The sequence below is a fragment of the Triticum urartu genome, chromosome 3A (genome assembly GCF_056163025.1).
Source record: "Triticum urartu cultivar PI428250 chromosome 3A, HENAU_Tu73, whole genome shotgun sequence".
In the NCBI taxonomy this organism is placed as follows: Eukaryota; Viridiplantae; Streptophyta; class Magnoliopsida; order Poales; family Poaceae; genus Triticum; species Triticum urartu.
Window position 1 is genome coordinate 742523628 of NC_141875.1, and position 19903 is coordinate 742543530.

The window sequence follows — 19903 nt, forward strand, 5'->3', positions numbered from 1 at the left end:
TCCTATTTCTATCTTAAACACAATATACTTGTAACATCCTCCCTCATTCATAGCGGTAGTGAAGCGGACGATTGCGGCTGGATTTGAAGTTGTGCGCTCCTGTCGTCTTCTCAGCCGCGCCATCATCAACTGCGTCTCTGATGGGTCGACACCTAGAGCGGTGACTGTGTCCCTTTCTGGTGCCTTGTCTCTCCTCTATTCCCTCCCATAGTCACAACGGGAGTGACGTGGATGCTAGTGACAACACATACATTGTTGACTGGAGTTGTTGCCGATGAGTTGTTGTAGACGTAGCCACTAATGTCGATGTCGAGGTAGCTGATCATGATGATGTAGCCGTGGTCGAGGGCGTAGTCGTCATGGATGATGAAGCCACACAAAGCCTGAGGCGCAAAAAAAATACGCCATGGTAGTGCTACGGATGTGGAGGATGCACCTTGCGGATGTCAGAGGGTGTAGTCGGCGAGGAGTACACCGATTTTTCCAGGACCAGAGGAAACCCATTGAGCACACATCTGTTTTGCCAGAACCGTGTGGCCGTGAAAGAGGTCGTCACTATAGTGACGCCGTGTCGATGTAGTCATGCCATTGTGGGTGACATAGTTGATGCCGTCGTCGTGACATGGTCATTGCCATCGTCGAGGTCGCGTCTTGCAAAAAAGTCTGCGAGAGGACGCTAGTGTCCATCTTGTGGACGAGGTGACGGCGTTGTGTTGACGATGATGGTGATGAAGACCATGTTCATGAGGACCTTGGTGATGTAGTGTCGGCGATGGCATTGCAATGGTGTGTCGACGATGATGTTACTTGAAGGTGCCTCGCAGTGAAAAGGTGTTGCTGTCGTGTCGTGTATGAGAAATCGATGTATATGTTAAAAACAAAATATGGAGTTGATGAATTTATATCGAGAGCTACTAAAAATCTAGGGATTCTCCGTTTTCGGGCAGCCTGTTGGCTGTCAAAGGAATCTTCTACAAATTTACTAGGAGAAAACTATGGGCGTGTTTGATTGCCCGCACCAAGCCCAACCAGGCCCACACGGGAAGGGAGAGGCCTGTTTGGTTGCCTGGTTTTCTTGTTGGGCCTGCATCGCACGCTTCTCAAAGTAGCCCAGAGCCTGGCTCGCTGGAAACCCTCGGGCGGCAGTTTCTCGCGAGCCAGGCTGAGTGCGGCGCGAGGTCGCACGGGCGGGAGCAAGGCGCGGGCGAGGGGGGATGGCGGGAGATGGAAATATGGCGCGCTGTCCTGGCGTCAAATTAGCCTCACCTCCCTTTCACTCGCTCACCCATAGCCACTGCCCCCTTTCTTCGCTACTGCCTCACCACCGGCGGCGGCTGCGATTTCTGATCTGTGCTATAGGCGGCGGCGGCGGAAGAGGCGGCGGCGTTTGCGGCAGATTTGGTGCTCCCCTTGCTGTTGGCCACTGTCTGGTCGACCTACTCTGTGCCATGCCCCCCCTACGCCGTCCTCGTCTCCGATGCCGGTAAGCAGCACCCCCTCCCCCTTTGTTAGCTCAGTGGTTAGGCCTTTAAGCTAGGTGTAGGATCAATTTCCCACTGAACGAACCGTCGATATCGACTAGGTTATGGACGCATGGATGAGGCTGATAATCCAGGCAGCAGCACTGATTAGTGTGATTCAGGCATGGGTCATGTTCACGCACCAGAGAGCTGTTTGTCGTGCTGGGAGACCGTTGATCCGCTATGGTCCATTGTTTCCCCGGGAACAGGAGAGGATCCAAAATCTGAACTACATCTACAACTGCAATGACGTCAAGGCTCTGTGGATGCTTAGAATGAAAAGAGCATCATTTGCCAGGCTTGTCGAGACCTTCAGGAGCAGGGGCCTGTTACAAGATAGCATCAACACCAGTGTCGAAGAGCAAGTGGCCATGTTCCTCCATGTTGTTGGCTATAACCAGAGGTTCAGGGTCATTCACAACACGTTCAGGAGATCAATGGAGACCATCTCTAGGTACTTCAAGAAGGTGCTTTTGCTGTTGGGGAGCTTAGAGGAGAGATGATCAGGAGACCATCTGGCCAGACTCCACCCAAGATTCGCGGAAGCCCAAGATGGTATCCATACTTTAAGGTGAGCATTGACAATATACACTTTTCATGGCTTGATATGCTTGTATTGTTCAAGTTCAGCACTAACACAGGCTAGTGATGCCATTTTCAGGACTGCATTGGGGCAATAGATGGTACTCATGTCACTGCCAAAGTTTCTAAGTCACAGTCTGCAGCATACAGGGGGAGGAAGCACTACACAAGCCAGAATGTGCTTGCTGCTGTTGACTTTCATCTAAAGTTCACATATGTGCTGGATGGCTGGGAGGGGTTAGCGCATGATGCAAACATTCTCACTGACAGCATGAGTTGACCTGATGGGATCAACATCCCCGACGGCAAGTTCTACCTTAGAGATGCTGGCTATGCATGCCGGCCGGGTATTCTTTCACCCTTCAGGAAAAACAAGATACCATCTCAACGAGTTCTCTGGTAGGAACTTTCCTAGGACTGCACGGGAGCTATTTAATCTCAGACACTCCAACCTTAGAGTAACTGTTGAGAGGGCATTTTCTTGATATGAATAATACAGTAAGAGCGATCAAGCTGTATGATGGTGATCCTTGGAGGGAGGCCGGTCAAGATCAACTATCAATCAGTGAGCAGTTGGACAAGCTAGCATATGGATAGATATCAATGTGCCAGTCGGGTTTTTTCCTTTTTTTTTTGGAACGTGGCATGGATCCACACACTGCATTAAACAAGAACCAGAGATACAATACAGTTCACAAAGAGTTCCAGCAGAATTATAGACTAGTCCCTTTGTCTTTTACAAGGAGGACCCCAAATTAAGAGAAGGAAAAATAATCTGGTCCGATGCAACCTCCGGTTGGATCCAGCCTCGTCGTCGCCTTGGAGGGATCACTTACGGAGATGAGACCGCCATCGGTGCAGCCCCACCAAACCAAAGCTGCTCCTGCCTCCCATATGGCGTCACGGCCAGCGGGAATAGAAATGGGTGCCCTTTCACTAGAAGAGGCAGTTGCTTGCTGGTGGTCGGCTTTCAACGGCGCGTAACCGCATCATGAACCTCCTCTGCAAGCTCCAACTCACCTCTTCTCCCCGTCGTCGGGTGTTTTTTTTTGGAACCAGAGATTCAATGCAGTTCACACATAGTCCTACTAGAAATATAAAATTACAGTCTAGACCCTGTCAGGGCCAGGCCAGCGAAATTGGAGGCCCCGTGCCAAACTCTAAAATGGGGCCTATTTCTTAAAAAAAATCTTCTTTATCGCTAACAAATATAATCTATAAATAAGACATCACTTAACAAATATTATCTTCTTTGTCAGAACTACTATATGCAGTAGTGTTTCACTCAGTGATACTTCTAAGAAACTAATATTGTGTATACCACATTCCTTCCAATTGCATGGAATAAAATCAAATAGTGATACGGGCTCACTAGTGTAGAGTAAAATCAACTACTCCCTCCGATCCAAACTAATTGAGCAACTTTAAGGGAGTAGTAAATTTGGCAACAATCAAATTAGATGGCGCAATGTGCAAAAGAAAACTGATGGACTGTAGTTCTGTCGGAGAATAATGCTAGAGACCCGGAATTGATAGACTGTGACAAATTGGTACAGCAATGTACTGCACTTTCTACCGAATTGGATTAGAAAAACGTGCAATAGAAATTGATGTGCTTATAAAATTCCGATACAGAATTCATAACGTGAGCTTGAGATCACCATTGACCAGGTGGTTGACTTGCCGGAAGAACTACCGGCAGCGGTCAAGGTGGCGCTGGTAGCGCCAGCGGTGGCCATGTGACCTTCTCCCGGTGAGGTCCATGCCTCCATGGTGGCTGAAAGGTTGGCCGGGACCCGGCTTTTGGCGAAACGACGGCTCAGGGAAGGCAAAGGATTGATTGGCGATAGCCATGGCCTATAGCGCATGGATGGCAAAGAAATTTTGTCGATTGGCAAACTGACGAGGAGGCGTTGCGGCGCTGGTTCGAGTCGTCACCGACGCGCAGGATATGGTAGCATTGAGCGAATAGACGCACGGGCTTGACGCAGCCGCGCAAAGGATCAATAGTCCTGTAACCTATATATGGCCTGTGAAGTGTAGTGCTAGGAAATTGGGGGCCCCTCTGAACTGGAGGCCCTATGTGGCCGCACTGGTTGCATACCCCTCGGCCCGGGCCTGGTCCATGTGTCTTTTATAAGGAGGACCCTAGAGACTAACATAGCGAAAAATGAGTCCAGCACAATCTTCACTTGTTGTGATTCCACAATTTTGGTGTTGCTAAATGTGCATACCGCACATGGCTCCGCCACGACACGAGCTGGATCCAGCTCATGCGTCGTCGGGTGTGCTTCCATTCGGGCACAGCACAATCTTCACTTGGATACAGCCTCACCGTCGCCTTGGACAGACCACTTAGGAAACGATGCTGCCATCAGCGCAGCCCTTGCACACCAAGTCCACCATGATGTCACGGCCAAGAGGAATAGAAATGGCCGCCCTTCGACCAGAGGAGGCAGTTGCTCGCTGGTGAAAGACCGGCTTTCTACCGTCTCGAACCGCACCACGAGCCTCCTATGCAAGCTCCAAATCACCTCTTCGTCCCGTCGTCAGGTGTTTTTTCTTTTCTTTTTTTGAAACCAGAGATACAATGCAGTTCACATATAGTCCCAACCAAAAAGAGTGAAATGGGAGATGGCCATGCCCTCCCCCGCCCCTCGGAGCCCTGAGCCCCCCATGCGCCGCCGCCCGGCGACCACCAGGCCACCCCACCCAAAGTCGCCACGCCCTGCCATGCGCCTTCCTCGTCTGCCTGCCGGCCGCAGGTGCCGGCAACCCTGCCGCCGACGCCGTTCTACGAAGGGGAGCAGCTCGACCCCCTGCTTCACCCCCCATGCCGCTACATCAATGCCTCTGCTGTTGCCATGCGCGCCCTCCTTCGCGTAGGTGATGCCATGGGGCTAGACTTCCAAGACCAACTCCGCCGCATTCTCGCCGTGCCATGTGTCTCTGCCCCGTCGGACTCGGCGGTGGACGTCCTTGTCCATGTCTCGTCGGCCAGCCTCAAGTTCGACACTTTCCTTGTGGCTGCCCTACTTCAGGCCGCCCTGGGGGGTCTCTCCGCTGACCTCCTGGTCCGTGCCATCGACGGCGAACACTTCCTGTTTAGAGTCGCCTCGCCAGCCATTGCTGAGGTTCTCGTGTGTGACACACCCTTCCAGCACCGCCTCTTTTCAACGCGGTTTCTCCCCCCGCCTGAGCAGCCGCTCTGCTCTGAAAATGCCACCGCTGCTGCCACTTGCTCCACCATGGCTGACCTCCTCCACATCAGCCCCTTCCAAAGCTTCGACTTCGAAGCCGAGGCCCTCCGGCGTTTCGGCACCAATGTGGCTGGCCGGGCGCCTAGCAGTCGCTCTGGCTATCGCATGGTGGCCAGGATAATCCAGTTCCCGTTGCTGCTCTCGGCGGACACAGTTGAGCTAATACTCTGTGCGCTTTTCGATGGTGCCTTCGGTCAATATGGCGTCATCGTGGACGAGCATGACGTGCTCTCTTTCACGGTCTTCTCCTTCGCCATTGCCGGGCTCATCCGCTCCTGTGGCGACTTCAGGCTGCAGGCATCATGATCCGGTTCCCGTCTCGGCCGTCTTCTCCGACGGAACTCCCTTCAGCTTGCCTTTCTGCTCCAACATCCCTGGTAAGCTCGTCATTGGTAGCCACCAAGGTCAGTCTGCTACGCCATGGTCACAGCTTTCGGTTCTACATCCATCGCAAGTTCAAACTACCCTTAGTTCCACCAAATGTTCAGCTTACACCTCACTCTGACCCAAACCTACTCATTTGGATTGCATTTCACTCAACTAAGGCAAAACCTAGTGCTTACTTAGTTAAAACATCCCTAGACCACTGTTTTGTTGGGGTATCCGCGTTCGCTGTCCTTCACTACCAAGAGAACTTGTTCCTCACGTTGGTGTCATCCATTCAAATTCAAAAGGAAATGCTTCAACGGTCACCTCTAGCTCTCCCTGGGTTGTCGCTTGTCCTAGCCCACTCCAGGTCTGTCGCGTAGGATTCCGGGGCTCCAATCCCTGCCGCTCCAACTCTGGTTGCCCTGGCCTGCTACGCAAACCCGGCCCAACACACCCCTGGACGATTGCGTGCCGCCCAAGTCGCCTCAATCCTTGGCGCCCCGCACGCGCCCCTTCCCGCCCCGCCCCCCAAACGTGGCTGCTGCCAGCCTAGCCCCGCACACCGCCCCGTTGCCTCCCACGCTCCTACACAACTGGCTTGCGTGGCCGTACCTTCACTCGTCGCTCCGGTCGCGCATGCGCATGCGCTCGGCGCGTGCTCCCCCTCAGCGACGCCCATCGCTTCGCATTTAATGCGAACTGACCATGCAGACGAGCCTTCCATGGCCCCGGCCCATACACCCACCGCTCAATCCCCGGGCTCCCAGCTGGTCATGCATGTGAACCTAGCCCACCCAGCAACCGACGCCCACCCATCCCCTACATGCAGGCCTGTCGAGAACTCCCTGCCATCGCCGCTGGTCCGTCCTCCCACACCCTCGCCAGGTCCCATCGGAGCTCAGCCGGGATCACGCACCCCGTACCTTGACGCCTTGCTCTCCTCCCCAAAACATGCGCCCCCTCCCGAGGCATTGCGCCTGCCCGCCCCTCTCTCCTCTCCAGCGGCTAGACCACACCACGTCGGCCGGCCGCCACGCATCATTTCCAGGCCTCTTTGCTTCCGTTGTAGGGCGAGCGACCACCTAGTTAAAGACTGCCGAGACCCTCTTCGTTGTGCACGCTGCGGCTTCAATGGACACAAAGCTTTCGAGTGCTTCTCTGCAATGCCTCTCGCCCTCTCGCATATCCCAATCCGACGCTCCCCTCCCACAATGACCAACCCACAAGCTAGGGCCATCGCCCATGGCCAGCAGAGAGACATCCGCGTTGGCTCCATCCGCATCAACCTAGACGCGCCTCCCGCCATCTCGCCCGCCGTCACCATCCCCCACGCGATGCTCACCACGCCCTCATCTGACGGCGACTCCGCCCCGGCCTCCCAGCATGCGTCCCCACCACCCATGCGCGCGTCATCCGTCAGCAGCCACGCCCCTCCTCCCGGCCTTGCCACCTCGGCCTCCTCGGCCGTGCCGGCGGGGATCCCACCTGTCGGCGCCTCGCCCGCCCACATCCCGGACATCTTTGTCCCGCATGGGCTGGTGTACGACGCCAGCCACTTCGCCTTCACGGACCTCAACACGGCTATGGTGGAGCCGCACGAGTTTATCCGCCACCTTTTCGACTCGCGCCTTCCTTCGGCGGAGTTCCACTTCGCGGCTGCCTCCGGCTGCTCTGCGCTGCTGGTGTTCGACTCCGCGGAGGGTAGGGAGGAGGTCGTCGAGTTCTTCCCCACCTCCTTCCTAGGCATCAAGATGGAGCTCCTCCGCCCTGAAGACGCCGACAACCGAGCCACCATGGTCTACGACCGCCTCGTCGAGATCGATGTTGCTGCCTACCCCCTCGAGTTGTGGCACCACCAGGGGGCCAACTTCGTGTTTGGCCACCTGGGCATGCTCTGCTGCGTTGACCGCCACTGCCTCCATCCTGGAAACTTCACCACCATGCGGGCCTTCGTCCAAGTGGAGTCGTCCACGAGCCTCCCCGACCGCTGCATCCTGCGTCTACCGCTGATGCAAATTGTGGAGGTTCGGCTCTCCATCATCAAAACTTTGGCCATCTTCGGCGGGCTCACTGTCCCCCTGGACGGTGACCACGACGACCATGGGCCCGAGCTGGAGGCCATCCCCCACGTCCATGGGGTCTGGGTGAACGGCACTCAACCGTGCCCCTGCAACGGAATCCACCACGACGACAACTTCATGCCCCCTCCGTCACCCACCGCCGCCCCCAGCAGCGGCGACGCCACCGACAGCCAGTCCCCGCTCTTCCATGAGTCTCACGCACCCACCCCCGTCCACGACGATGCTTTCATTGACGCCAACGGCGATGATGATAGTGCCAACTCCATCACCTCCGACGGCATCATGGTGGAGAACTCTTTCTCCGCCCTTGCCGTCGACGAGGAGGGCGACGAGGCCCACCTCAACGACCCGCTTGGTACGCCCTCCCCCCCCCTCAAACTCCATCAGCTTGCTTTCCCTACCTCCCTCGTCTAATGAACCCGTTTCTCCACTCTTACGACCAGTTGGGGACGAGGGTGACCACGAGATCATCGCTCATCGCCTCTGGGCCTGCGACAAGCGCGAGGCTGACCTAACCCAGACCCTGCGCCGCAGCCGCCGCCTTGCTGGAATCGAGGGCCCTGCCTTCGTCGACATGAGGACCAAGGCCATCAAGGATAAGGCCAAGAAGTTCGACCTCTCCTCTACGTCCCGCGGGCTCGCCTCGGCCATCAACGACGTCGGCCTTGATGATGTTGTGTCCACCCCCTTTGCCAACGTTGCTGCACTATCCCGCATTGCCGTTCAGTGTGGCGCTACAACGGAGGACGTCCGTGAGATCTCTGCGGTGACCACACCGGAGCCATGAATTGCCGCTCCAATCTCCCTGGCACCGTTGGCCAACATGCATGCATCCCCCCTCACTTCAGCAACTAGAGGATCAGACCCTCGCTAGCTTTTTTTGCATTGCCGAACTGTGGCAACAGTCAAGGGTGCACGTGTCGTTCCCGTGCGTAGTTTGTGCTAGCCCCTCTAGTCTCCCCTTTATATTCCCTATAACCGCCCCTCGCCCATGTTTATTTTCAATATGATCGGCCATTTAGTTTACTGCTCCCCGCCTCACCTTTGTGCCCCAAAATGTTATGGTTAACACAAATTTACGTTCTATTGCTGGAATGTACGGGGTCTTGGCCAAACACAGAAATGTTCGGACGTTCTCGCAGAACTAATTTCCGTCAAATGACATGCATGTTTCCTTCAGGAAACAAAACTAAACTCTCCCGACGTTCGAAAAATTCGATCCTTCATCCTTGCTCATCTTGACATATCTCATCACAAAGATGCGGATGGCACATCAGGGGGGATGATGGCCTCCTGCTCCTCTTCACTGTTCTCTGCGGTCACATACACCCAATCCCGTTTCTCTCAAACAATTTCCTTCTCATCATTAGCTTCACCACTCCCACTAACAATCACCAATGTTTACGCCCCAACAGACCACTTGCTTAAGTTGGATTTCCTCTCGGAACTTGAGGCGGCGGCCCCCGGCCAAAAGATGCCCTGGATGATCTACGGAGACTTCAATCTAATGAGATATGCCTCGGACAAAAACAATGACTCCTTCTGACAAAGTGAGGCAGATCTTTTCAACCAATGGATTCATAACCTGGCCCTCATTGAGCTACCTCTCCTTGATAGGAGATACACCTGGTCCAATAAACGGGATAAGCCGACCTTAGAACTCCTTGACCGTGTCTTTGTAAACGACTCTTGGGATCGGACCTTTCCCGAGTCCTCAATCTCGAGCCTCACACGCTATGTCTCCGTCCATGTGCCCCTAATCATCTCGATTAGCACCTGCTGCCCCCGCACCGCCTTCTTTAGATTTGAACTTGGCTGGGCCGAAAACCCGGCTTGTAGGCGGGTTATCGCCTCCTCCTGGGCATCGGCTCCACGCCGTCCTTCGGCACCCCTCACGATCGCACGGGCCCTAAAAAAATGTCGCCTTGCCCTTCGAGTATGGCGTAAAAGTGTAATCCCTCTGAACACCCGCGAGACAAACTGCAGGTAAACGATAAATCTCCTTGATTAGACCGAGGAATCCCGCTTCCTCTCTCCTCCATAGCTTGCACTTAGGCGAAAATCAAGAAAACTATCGACGGGGACGAAAAATCAAGGTTTTTCCATGCCTCGGCGCCCCACCGCCGCCGCCACAATAAAATTCTCTCTATCTCTCTTCATAATCAGGATTACACTGCCCATGAGGACAAGTGCCAAATCCTAACATCCTACTACACCTCCATTTTTGGGACCCCCTTCTCCCCAACATAGAACTTCTCACTAGAATCTCTTTACCCTCAACTTCTCTAGTTGGAGGCTCCTTTTACGGGTCAGGAAATCTATGATGCTTTCGCGAAAATGAACATGTTTGCCAGCCCTGGTCCGGACAGCTTTGGACCTGGTTTCTACCGAAAATTCTGGCCCATTTTGAAGCAAAAAATAATAGACCTCTTTCACTGCTTCTATAACCAGTCTGCAGACATCTCCTTCTTGAATAGAGCCTTCATAATCCTTCTCCCAAAAGCTCCAGGCACCCTACCCCGGACGCGTTCCGCCCCATATCGCTCCAAAGCTGCCCTATCAAAGCCATTGCAAAACTTCTCACCAACCGCCTTAAGCCTGTCATGCCGTTGTTGGTCCACTAGGATCAAACAGGGTTTCTGTCTGGTCGCACTATCTCTGAGAACTTCCCATATGCGGCCGACGTCCTACACATGTGCGCTAGAAGGAAAGCCCTCATCTGTGGCCCTCCCTGCAGAACATGTGATCAAACTCGACTTCTCAAAAGCTTTCGACTCCGTCTGTTGGCCCTCCATGCTTACCATCCTTGCTACCCGGGGCTTCCCTGATAAATGGATTAAATGGATAGAATCACTACTTACCACTGGCAAAACAGCCATCCTTCTAAACAGAACCCCCGGCCCATGGATTCAATGCAAAAATGGGTTAAGACAGGGGGACCCCCTATCCCCGTTTCTCTTCATAATAATTGCCGATGTGCTCCAAAGAATGATCATAAAGGCCTGTGAGCAAAACCTGCTTGCACCCCAGGCCTCTATTGCCCGGTCCTTCAGTACGCCGATGACACCCTAATTATTATTAGGGCAGACGCTTCCGCAGCCGCCAACCTAAAGCGTATCCTCGATGACTACTCTAACGCCACCGGGCCAACCATAAACTTCTCAAAAACCACTTTCGTCCCCCTAAATATTGTGCCAGAAATGGCCACCGCGGTGGCGGCCACACTTGGCACCTCCGTGGCTGCCTTCCCGCAAAAGTACCTTGGGCTTCCCCTTTCTCCCCATAAATTGCCCCCCTCCGCGTTCCAACCAGTCATAGACCGTTGCGATATATACTTGGCCGGATGGTGTGCCCTCCTTCTCTCTTGCGGAGGACGCCTGATCTTGCTCTCCGCCGTCCTCGATAGCCTCCCCACATACTTCATGATGTGCTTCTCCCTCCCTGTAAGCGTCCTGGAGGAAATTGATAAGCGTAGACGCATTTTCTTTTGGTCAAATGGTGACACCTTCTCGGGGGCAAAATGCTTAGGTGCATGGGACCGGGTGTGTATGCCAAAGCAAGCAGGTGGTCTAGGTGTTAAAAACTTACGAGCACAAATTTTTTGCCTTATGTTGAAATTTGCATTCAAATTCCTACACTCTCCCCCTCTGCCTTGGAAAAACTAGATTATACATCACTCCCCATTGCATATAGGTCTAGGTAAAAATGCCTCCTTCCTAGGCAGGGCTATTTCCAAACACCTCCATGCTCTACGTGAGATCTCTCAGGTTAGGATTGAAGATGGCTCCTCCACGTTCTTTTGGTTAGATAGATGGTTACTCTCAGAGCCTCTTGCCACCACCTTCCCAGCATTATTTTCCCACCACACAAAGCCAAATGCGATGGTTGCACATATTTTGATGGATGGGATTGATCTGGGCTTGCATAGCCGGCTAACCTTAACTGCTACCAATGAACTTGCTTCCTTGAGATTGTTGTTGCGGGATGTGCACCTTACGGGAGCTCCGGATGAAAGATCGCTGCTCAACGGGGCCGCCTTCGCTACCAAGGGTGCCTACGACGCCCTTGCCTCTCAGCTTGCCGACCCAAACCTTGTCCACATATGGGACTCGAGGGTCCCTAGCCGGGTGAGGGTGTTTGGATGGTTGTTCTATCTCGACGGGCTTAACACTCGAGCCAATCTACGCCATAAGTCCATCATCGAGTCATCATCCTGTCCCCGTTGCGACGGTGCACCGGAGGATCGTGCTCACCTCTTCATCACTTGCCCCGCTGTTGTTGCCATATGGGATGCTCTCGGACTACAACCAGTTTGCTCACCGCTTGCAGAGCTGTGGAGCACGCCATGTCACCCCACCCTGCCGTAGTCTGTGCGGCCATTCATTCTTCTGCTACTACTCTGGAAAATCTGGGATGCACGGAATGCGATGACCTTTAGAGGGGTTAACCAAACCCCACATGATGTAATTAGGGCAGTAATCTCCGACCTCGCACTCTGGTCACACCGCCTCTCAAAGGCGGACCAAAAAATCCATGCCGGTTTGTGGCGGGATTTCTTATCCTCTCGTCTTGCCTAAACTTTGTTGATTACACTTTTGAAATATATTCAGGTGGGGAGCCTCCCCCCCCCCCCCCCCCGGTGACAGTTTCAAAAAAAGTGAAATGCACCACTAGTCCATAAACTCAAACGGATTGCACACTTTAGGCCAACAACTCGAGAAGTGATCGGATTTAGTCGGCAAACTCGTTAATATGATCAAATAAGGCCGAAACCGGCTCGAGTGGGAAAAACTGACCAAACAGAATATTTTGGAGTACAACTTCTACAACAATCTCTCCAAAGAAATACAGATTGTCAGTGACAAACATAGACGCAATCTCTCGGAAAAAATACAAACTCTCACTTATAGTATATAGGGACTCGATCTCTCCAAACACAATATCTCTCCATTGTGCAAAAATGCTGTTTTAGAATACAACATCTACATCATCTTCCTCCGGCAAACAACAATTTGGGTCAACCTTCTCCACCCACTGGCATTTCGGCATTGTGTATCAACCAAAGTTCTAGGTTACGCAATGGTACACGCATGACGATTTCAACTTGGAAGAAGATTCAATGAAGCACACAGATAATAACTGAAACACATGTTGGAGAAAGTCATATATTGCAAGAATAGTCATATCAACAACTAAATCAACATTGTCATTTGTTCTAAAAAGGAGATAATATTAGTTTTCTTTGCTATAACTATCAACAAAGACCGGGGGCAATCACTAAACAAGGTAGGACTATATCTATCTGAACAAGTTTTCACGCATGGATAGTTATACGTAGCCTTCTCAATAGTAACAAAAAGGGATTGAATGCGGGTAATGGTAAATGATGAAGGTAACAATGAGGATGATGTTGTCAAGAACATAGTCTATACAAAAAATATTCTAATGGAATGAACGAATAACATGATTTCAGCATGATGTTTCTTTCACTAAAGGAGGCCACTTCCTATTAAATAAAATAACCTGAAACTAAAATCTGACTTACCTATTCTAACATTATATGGCAGGTAGAATATGGTGTACTACCATGTGAAAGTACTATGTGATTCCTGATTCTATATTATGTGATTCTTGATTCTACAAGCTTATTATTTAATGCAAACCAATAGTAAGAGCGTCGAGACATTGTCATATTTCATATGTGCAATGAATCATACCTGTTTCTCGTATTCTGCTATTATATATTGATTTTTCTTTGTGAAATATTGCAAAAAATATGCAAACCGATAATGAGAGCATTGGGACATTGTTATATTACATTAATTTGAACCCTGTATTCGATTCTTCATGACCACTAACCTCAATGCAACGAATCAAGAAAGTAAGTTGATGGGAGCTATCCGGCAACAACAATTATTCAGTGAGCAGAGAGAATTAGGAAAATGCAACGGGATCGGGGAAGATGAACATTCTCGCTGTGTGAAAGTATGAGTACGTAGGGGAAAGAAGAACCAAGAAGTCAACAAGACTACAGAATGGGAAAGTGAAGAATCATAGTGATGGGATCCATCAACCAAATGACGTTTTGTAAATGCAGCTTGGTACTATGAATACACATTAAGCCTAATATATTAAGGGTTAGTTAGTAGTAAGAACAAAGTTTTCTCTCGCAGTGTCCACCCTTCGTACTGGGGAACACTATGTAAGAAAATCTGATAAAAACCTATATTAGAAAAAGTGATTTGTATGTCCAGCAAATTATATAAAGTCAACATATAAGCCACCCTTGGTTCTGACAGGTCCACATCTATGGAACCAAATACCTACCAACAAAGTTTTCAATAAAATGTATATAGTATATAAATAAACTAAATTAATTTTAGTACAAGATTACTAAATAAATATTCCAACCTTGCATACCGGGAGAAAATTAACCTATGACTACACGAAAACAATCAGAACTATTAATTTTTTGTTTACATAAAAAACCAAGCAACATGATAAAAATGTCAAAAAAATACAACTATAATTTTAAGAATGTTGTCGATCATAATACTACAGTTTGTATTGTATGCATGATTAGAATGTAAAGAATTACCAGACAACACATCTACTTATGTTATCAATAAAAATCCGAACTTACCAAAGATAAAACTTTGTTCGCAAAATCCTGATATTTGAAATTGTCACCACATTTGATTTCAGTTTTCCCTTGGAAAATCAAATAATATATTCTGGACATTTAATTTCATAAAATCCTAGCTCACGCATTAAGCGGGCCACTTTGCTAGTTAAGATTAAGATGGGAGGATCAAAGTCCACCAGGAAACCCATGGTCTCGCAGCAATACGTGCAGCAGCTCATGTTTCCTTCCTCTAGAAGGTTGTGGCAGTCTGGATGATTTTGGCAGAGATACCACATGCAGATCAGCGGCCACATCACTACGATAATGTCAGTCGGCTAGATTCCTTCCCAATGCAATCTTGCACGATCCTATGATGTAGTTCACCCTGTAATATGTGACGTACAACAGTAGAACCCTGGCTTAGTTCATCTAAACACTCACGTGTAGTCTCCCTAATGGAAAATGTGTGCCTGATCTTTCCAGCTGGAGGACGCACTTCTCGAAGCGGCTGGAACTAATAGAAATCGAGTGGACGGCGGTCGGGTGACATGGAGAGAGAAATAAGAGAGACGTCGTGGAGAGATTGATTTTTTTATGGGGTGTAGAGAAAGAGGAGAGGGGTCGTGGAGAGATTAATTTTCTTTTTTTCTACGAAAGAGAGATTGATTTTTTACCGGTGCAAGCAGATTGATAATTTGATAAAGTTTGAACGAACTCTAGGGAAGATCACGGTGAAGGAGTCATCTCATTTTTTTGTAATCGAAAAAATAAGATGTCTGTATTGGATATACGGGTTGATCTCGAGCGTAATAACTCGGCCCCACAAGATTAATGGCTCCCAAGTACTGATTAATGTGGGAATTCTTTGGGAGTCTCAAGTTAGTATAGGTATAGATATCATGGATTGCTTGTGTGATGTAGAATCCAAAGTTAGTTGCATGGATTGCTTTGTGTAGAAATTTTAGTGATAATCCGGTGTAGAATCCGATATTTATAATGCATTTTGATTAGAAATATTTTGAGTGTCTAGAATATTAGGAATATATAAAATGAACTCCTATAAATTACTAGTGTAGAATTTGTTGCTTTGTGTCTCCCTCCGTGGACTTAGTTTTCAATATGTTTTCAGTATGTTTTGTGTAAAATAAACTCCAATTATGTTTAGTAGAAATTGGTTTACTAGTGTACAGAGTGATTATATACTTAGTTTTCAATAATATTTTGTGTAGAATAGCGCAGCCACCACAATGTCAAGGTGCGCAACCAACCTTGCAACTGGCACGCAGTTTGGCATCTACTTCTAGCCGTATTTTGTTCCTGCAGGGGCAACATATCATATGAAGTTTCTAACAGTCAGTTATTTTTTTGTTGCTATTTCCAATAATGCAATGTGTTTGTTTATTGATTTTTCTTACACAGATCGTCCCTTGCAATGTACAGGAAACAGGTAATTTGCCGTCTGTGAGTCCCAGACGGCAAAGACCTAAATCCAGACGGCAAAGATTTTGCCGTCAGGAAGCAGACGGCAAAGATAAGTCGACAAAGAATACTTTGCCGTCAGCTTTTCATAGGAAAGACGGCAAAGACTTTGCCGTCAGCCAACTCTCTCTTTGCCATCAAGCCCGATAGTAGTAGACAGCAAAGAAAACCATCTTTGCCGTAAGCTAGACTATGCCTTTGCCGTCTGCCTCATACATCCCAGACAGCAAACATTTTTTTATTATTTTAGAAAACATAGGTAACAATAGTCCAGGTACAGTGGCCCTAGGGCCCTGTTTGGTTCATAAGTCATAGAACTTTTTTTAGTCACAACTTATAAATCTCAAGTCTTTAAAAAGTCCCTACCTGTTTGGTTCCCGGAACTTATAAGTCTCTATAAAACCATATTACAATTATAAGTCCCTATAAGTCCTTCCTTAAGAGTCTTATTTCATAAGTCCCAAATGCCCACTTTAAGTCCCTCCTATTTGGTTTAGATGGACCTTATAGGGACTTATTTAAATCCCTAGACCCATAAGTCCCTGGAAACAGACACCCTCCTAGATGATCAAAGGTGTAGGATCTTTTTGCTCATTATGAAAACAGCTAATAACAAGGCGTAGGCAAAATCTTCACTTATGTTTTTGCGTTTTACTAGTAGTTTGACAATCAATCATTCAATAGTCTGACAATCATCTATGAAGACAAAAAAATCAGATTACACAGGGCTGCCAAGTTCACCCGAAGCTTGCATGGACACCTTCCGAGTATGACGGGCAGAAGCCGATGCGGCCAGCGGTGGCCGGTGGAGCGGGGCGTTGATGGGGAGGAGACCTTCCAAGCACGACGGGGGACAGGACGACCGCGCCGGGGGCGACGGAGGATGGGGCCGGCCATGCCGGTATCACGAGGCGTCGACGCGGTTTCCTTCCGAAGCGCAGAGGCTGGCGGTCAGCGGTGACCGGCGGCGCCGGGGGCGAGGAGGGACCGGGCCGGGCCGGCTGGTGACAGGGCCGCGCCGGACCGGCTGGTGACGGGGACGGCCGCGTCGGGAGGACGAGTTAAGGGGCCAGCCGCGCCGCCAGTGGGATGGGGAACGGGGCGGCCACACCGGGGGCGACGGGGGCCGAGCTGGCGGCGCTCGCCGGCGAGCAGGGACGGGCGACGGGGTGAGGAGGCGTCGGAGGGAGGAGGCTGCGCTGCTCAATGGCCCGCGCCGTGCCGCCCGCGCTGCTTGCCAGAGTGAGGAGGCGCCGGAGGGAGGAGACCGCGCTGCTCAACGGCCCGTGCCGTGCCGCCCGCGCTGCTCGCCGGAGTGAGGAGGCGCCGGAGGGAGGAGGCCCCGCCGCGCTGCTCGCCGGAGGGAGGAGGCGCCAGAGCTCGCCGGCCCGTGCCGCGCTGCCCGCGTCTCTTTCTCTCCTCGCCTGCGCCACTCGATCTTGCCGCTGTAGTCTGCCCGTAAGAGAGAGAGATGGGTACGTGGGAGACAGGCAGAGTCACGTGGGAGAGAGAGAGATCGTGGGATAAGGGAGAGAGAGATCGGTGGGTTGGGCTGCCCATCGTGGGAGTGCACCTTGGGTGGACCAGATCACGCCACGTCATCGATCCGTGGGATCAATCCAGTGGTGTGCTTCTTCTTTGCCGTCTGTGTTTTTTCTATTACAGACGGCAAAGAGCTGTCATCGATCCGTGGGATCAATCCGCATGGTGTGCTTCTTCTTTGCCGTTTGTGTTTTTTCTATTACAGAAGGCAAAGAGCTGTCTTTGCCGTCTGTAATAAAAAACGGAGACGACAAAGATCTTTACTCTATGTGTTTCTTCTTGCAGACGACAAAGTGACCTCTTTGCCATTTGTAATAAATTAGGCAGATGGCAAAGATCTTTGCCGTTCATGTTTATTTTTTTAGACGGCAAAGTGAGTTCTTCACCGTCTGTATTTTTTTCGCTGACGGCAAAGTATACTTCGCCGTTAGTTTTTCTTTGCCGTCTGCGGATGACGGCAAACCCTTTCTTTGTCGTCTGCGCGACGAAAAGCTGACGGCAAAGATGCCCCCTGACGGCAAATTAGCTGTTTCCCGTAGTTCAATGAGTTCATTACCGGTGACACTGTGATCTTCAACGCTCCTAGTGGACCCTACACTATGGAGGTCGACAAGGGACGGAAGATATCCCAGATTGGAAGAGATGAATGGAATCGTTGATCGCCCACATGCATCTCACTTGGGTGAATTGATCAACTTCTCCATCAAAAGAGAAACTCCAAGGCTGGCTGTTATCTACCTCAAATTGGAGGACGAAGATGATGAGGACCCACTTGATGAAGCTCTCTATGCCCAAAGAATGAGGCTGGGCGAGGACAAATCGGGCAACCTCTGGTACATACTTCCTCCATGTGATGACTACGTTGGTATGCCATTCGGGACCCGCCTGACAAGGATGAATGTTAACCACCATGTCATGGTATGTTACTTAGTGTAGAAATTTGATATGCTTAATTAGTAATGTTGTGATATACTTACTGTAGAATTTGATGATATGCTTACTGTATAGTAATGTAATATGCTTGGTATAATAATGTTGTGATATCCTTAGTGGAGAATTTGAGGATATGCTTAGTGTAGAATGTGATGATATATGATTAGTGTAGAATTTGATGATATGCTTAATTAGTGTAGTAATGTGTGATGCATCATATGCTTATTAGTGTGTAGTAATGATGTGATATTCTTAGTATAGAATTTGATGATATGCTTAGTGTAGTAATGTGATATAGACTTATTGTAGTAATGTGACATGCTCAGATATCATATATGTCTTTTTTAGAAATTACCTAAGAGGCTAAGTGAGAGTTGTGGCATCAAGCCAGATGAAGCGGGCATTATTGGACTACACCTTACCGCCAAGGCTCCATCACCAACTATGCTTATGTAGTGGACACAGACGGTCGCACTGTCTTCAGCGCTGGGGGTGAAACAACTTCCTTGCTAGCAAGAATCTCCAGGTTGGATAGGCCATCTTAGTCACCATCAGGAACATCCAACGCCATAACTTGAGGATGATGATCGTCATCGACCTCATTTAGAAGTATGTGTGTGGCACGGCCGTAGATGCTAAATGAACTGCTTATTAGCACTATCTACTACTATTTTAGCTCGTAATGTTCTATTAACTGGTAATGTTTGTGAGATCTAGCTACTACATAATGTTTGTGAGATTGTCACTTAATTATTAACTCGTGATGTTCTCTTATTTGGTATTGTTCTAGTGTGTAATGTTATATATGTGCTTACTTGTACTGTGAAATGCTAAATGTTAGATGGTGTCAAAATTATATATTTTTTGACTACACGAAAAGTTCGTGGCGTGCAAATTACATTGCGCGCTGTTAGGTAAGTGAATATAGTGGTGGTGTTGCCGACGTGGCATGCCAGCAACACGTATAATACTGCTGACGTAGGCACCAATGCCACCACTATTTTTTAACAATGACGCCATATTGGTGGTGTCGTGTGTCCACGCCAGCAAGGCCATTTTTGCCACGCCATAGCTAGACTTTTCTGCACTAGTGTAAGCTTCTAGACAAAAGGAAACAACCAAACAATTTGACTCTTCCATTGCAATCCATTTATAGTAAAATAATTTCTTGTACATTAGAGTAAGGAATTCCTATTACGTGCTCTTACAAACAGAGACCAAAGAACAATATAGGGCATACCACAACACATTATTTACCGAGCGTCCAAGGAAATCAGGACAATCTCAGAGCTAAACCAAGAGACATATACACATATATTGATCCTTATGGTAGTGGCTTTAATGGAGCCTCCACAAGATAGCAACAGACAAGTATTCGACTAGTTATATAATAAAGTGAGAGTACGCTTCGCGCATATTAATTCTTCTGTTATGTTATATGAACTGTTTGAAATTTGGGGCCCTATTTCGTTTTTCGCCCAGGGCCCCAAATTTCGGGTGACAACCTTGATC

General features: G+C 49.6%; 1 protein-coding gene across 1 annotated transcript; it reads left to right on the forward strand.

Moving 5' to 3' along the window:
• Window positions 1-1597: 1597 nt before the first annotated feature.
• LOC147982559 (uncharacterized) lies at window positions 1598-2382 on the forward strand. Its single transcript, XM_087516345.1, has 2 exons — window positions 1598-1987; window positions 2182-2382. Exons 1-2 carry the CDS (start codon window positions 1598-1600, stop codon window positions 2380-2382), a joined length of 591 nt encoding a protein of 196 aa, XP_087372471.1.
• The last annotated feature ends 17521 nt before the right edge of the window (window positions 2383-19903 follow it).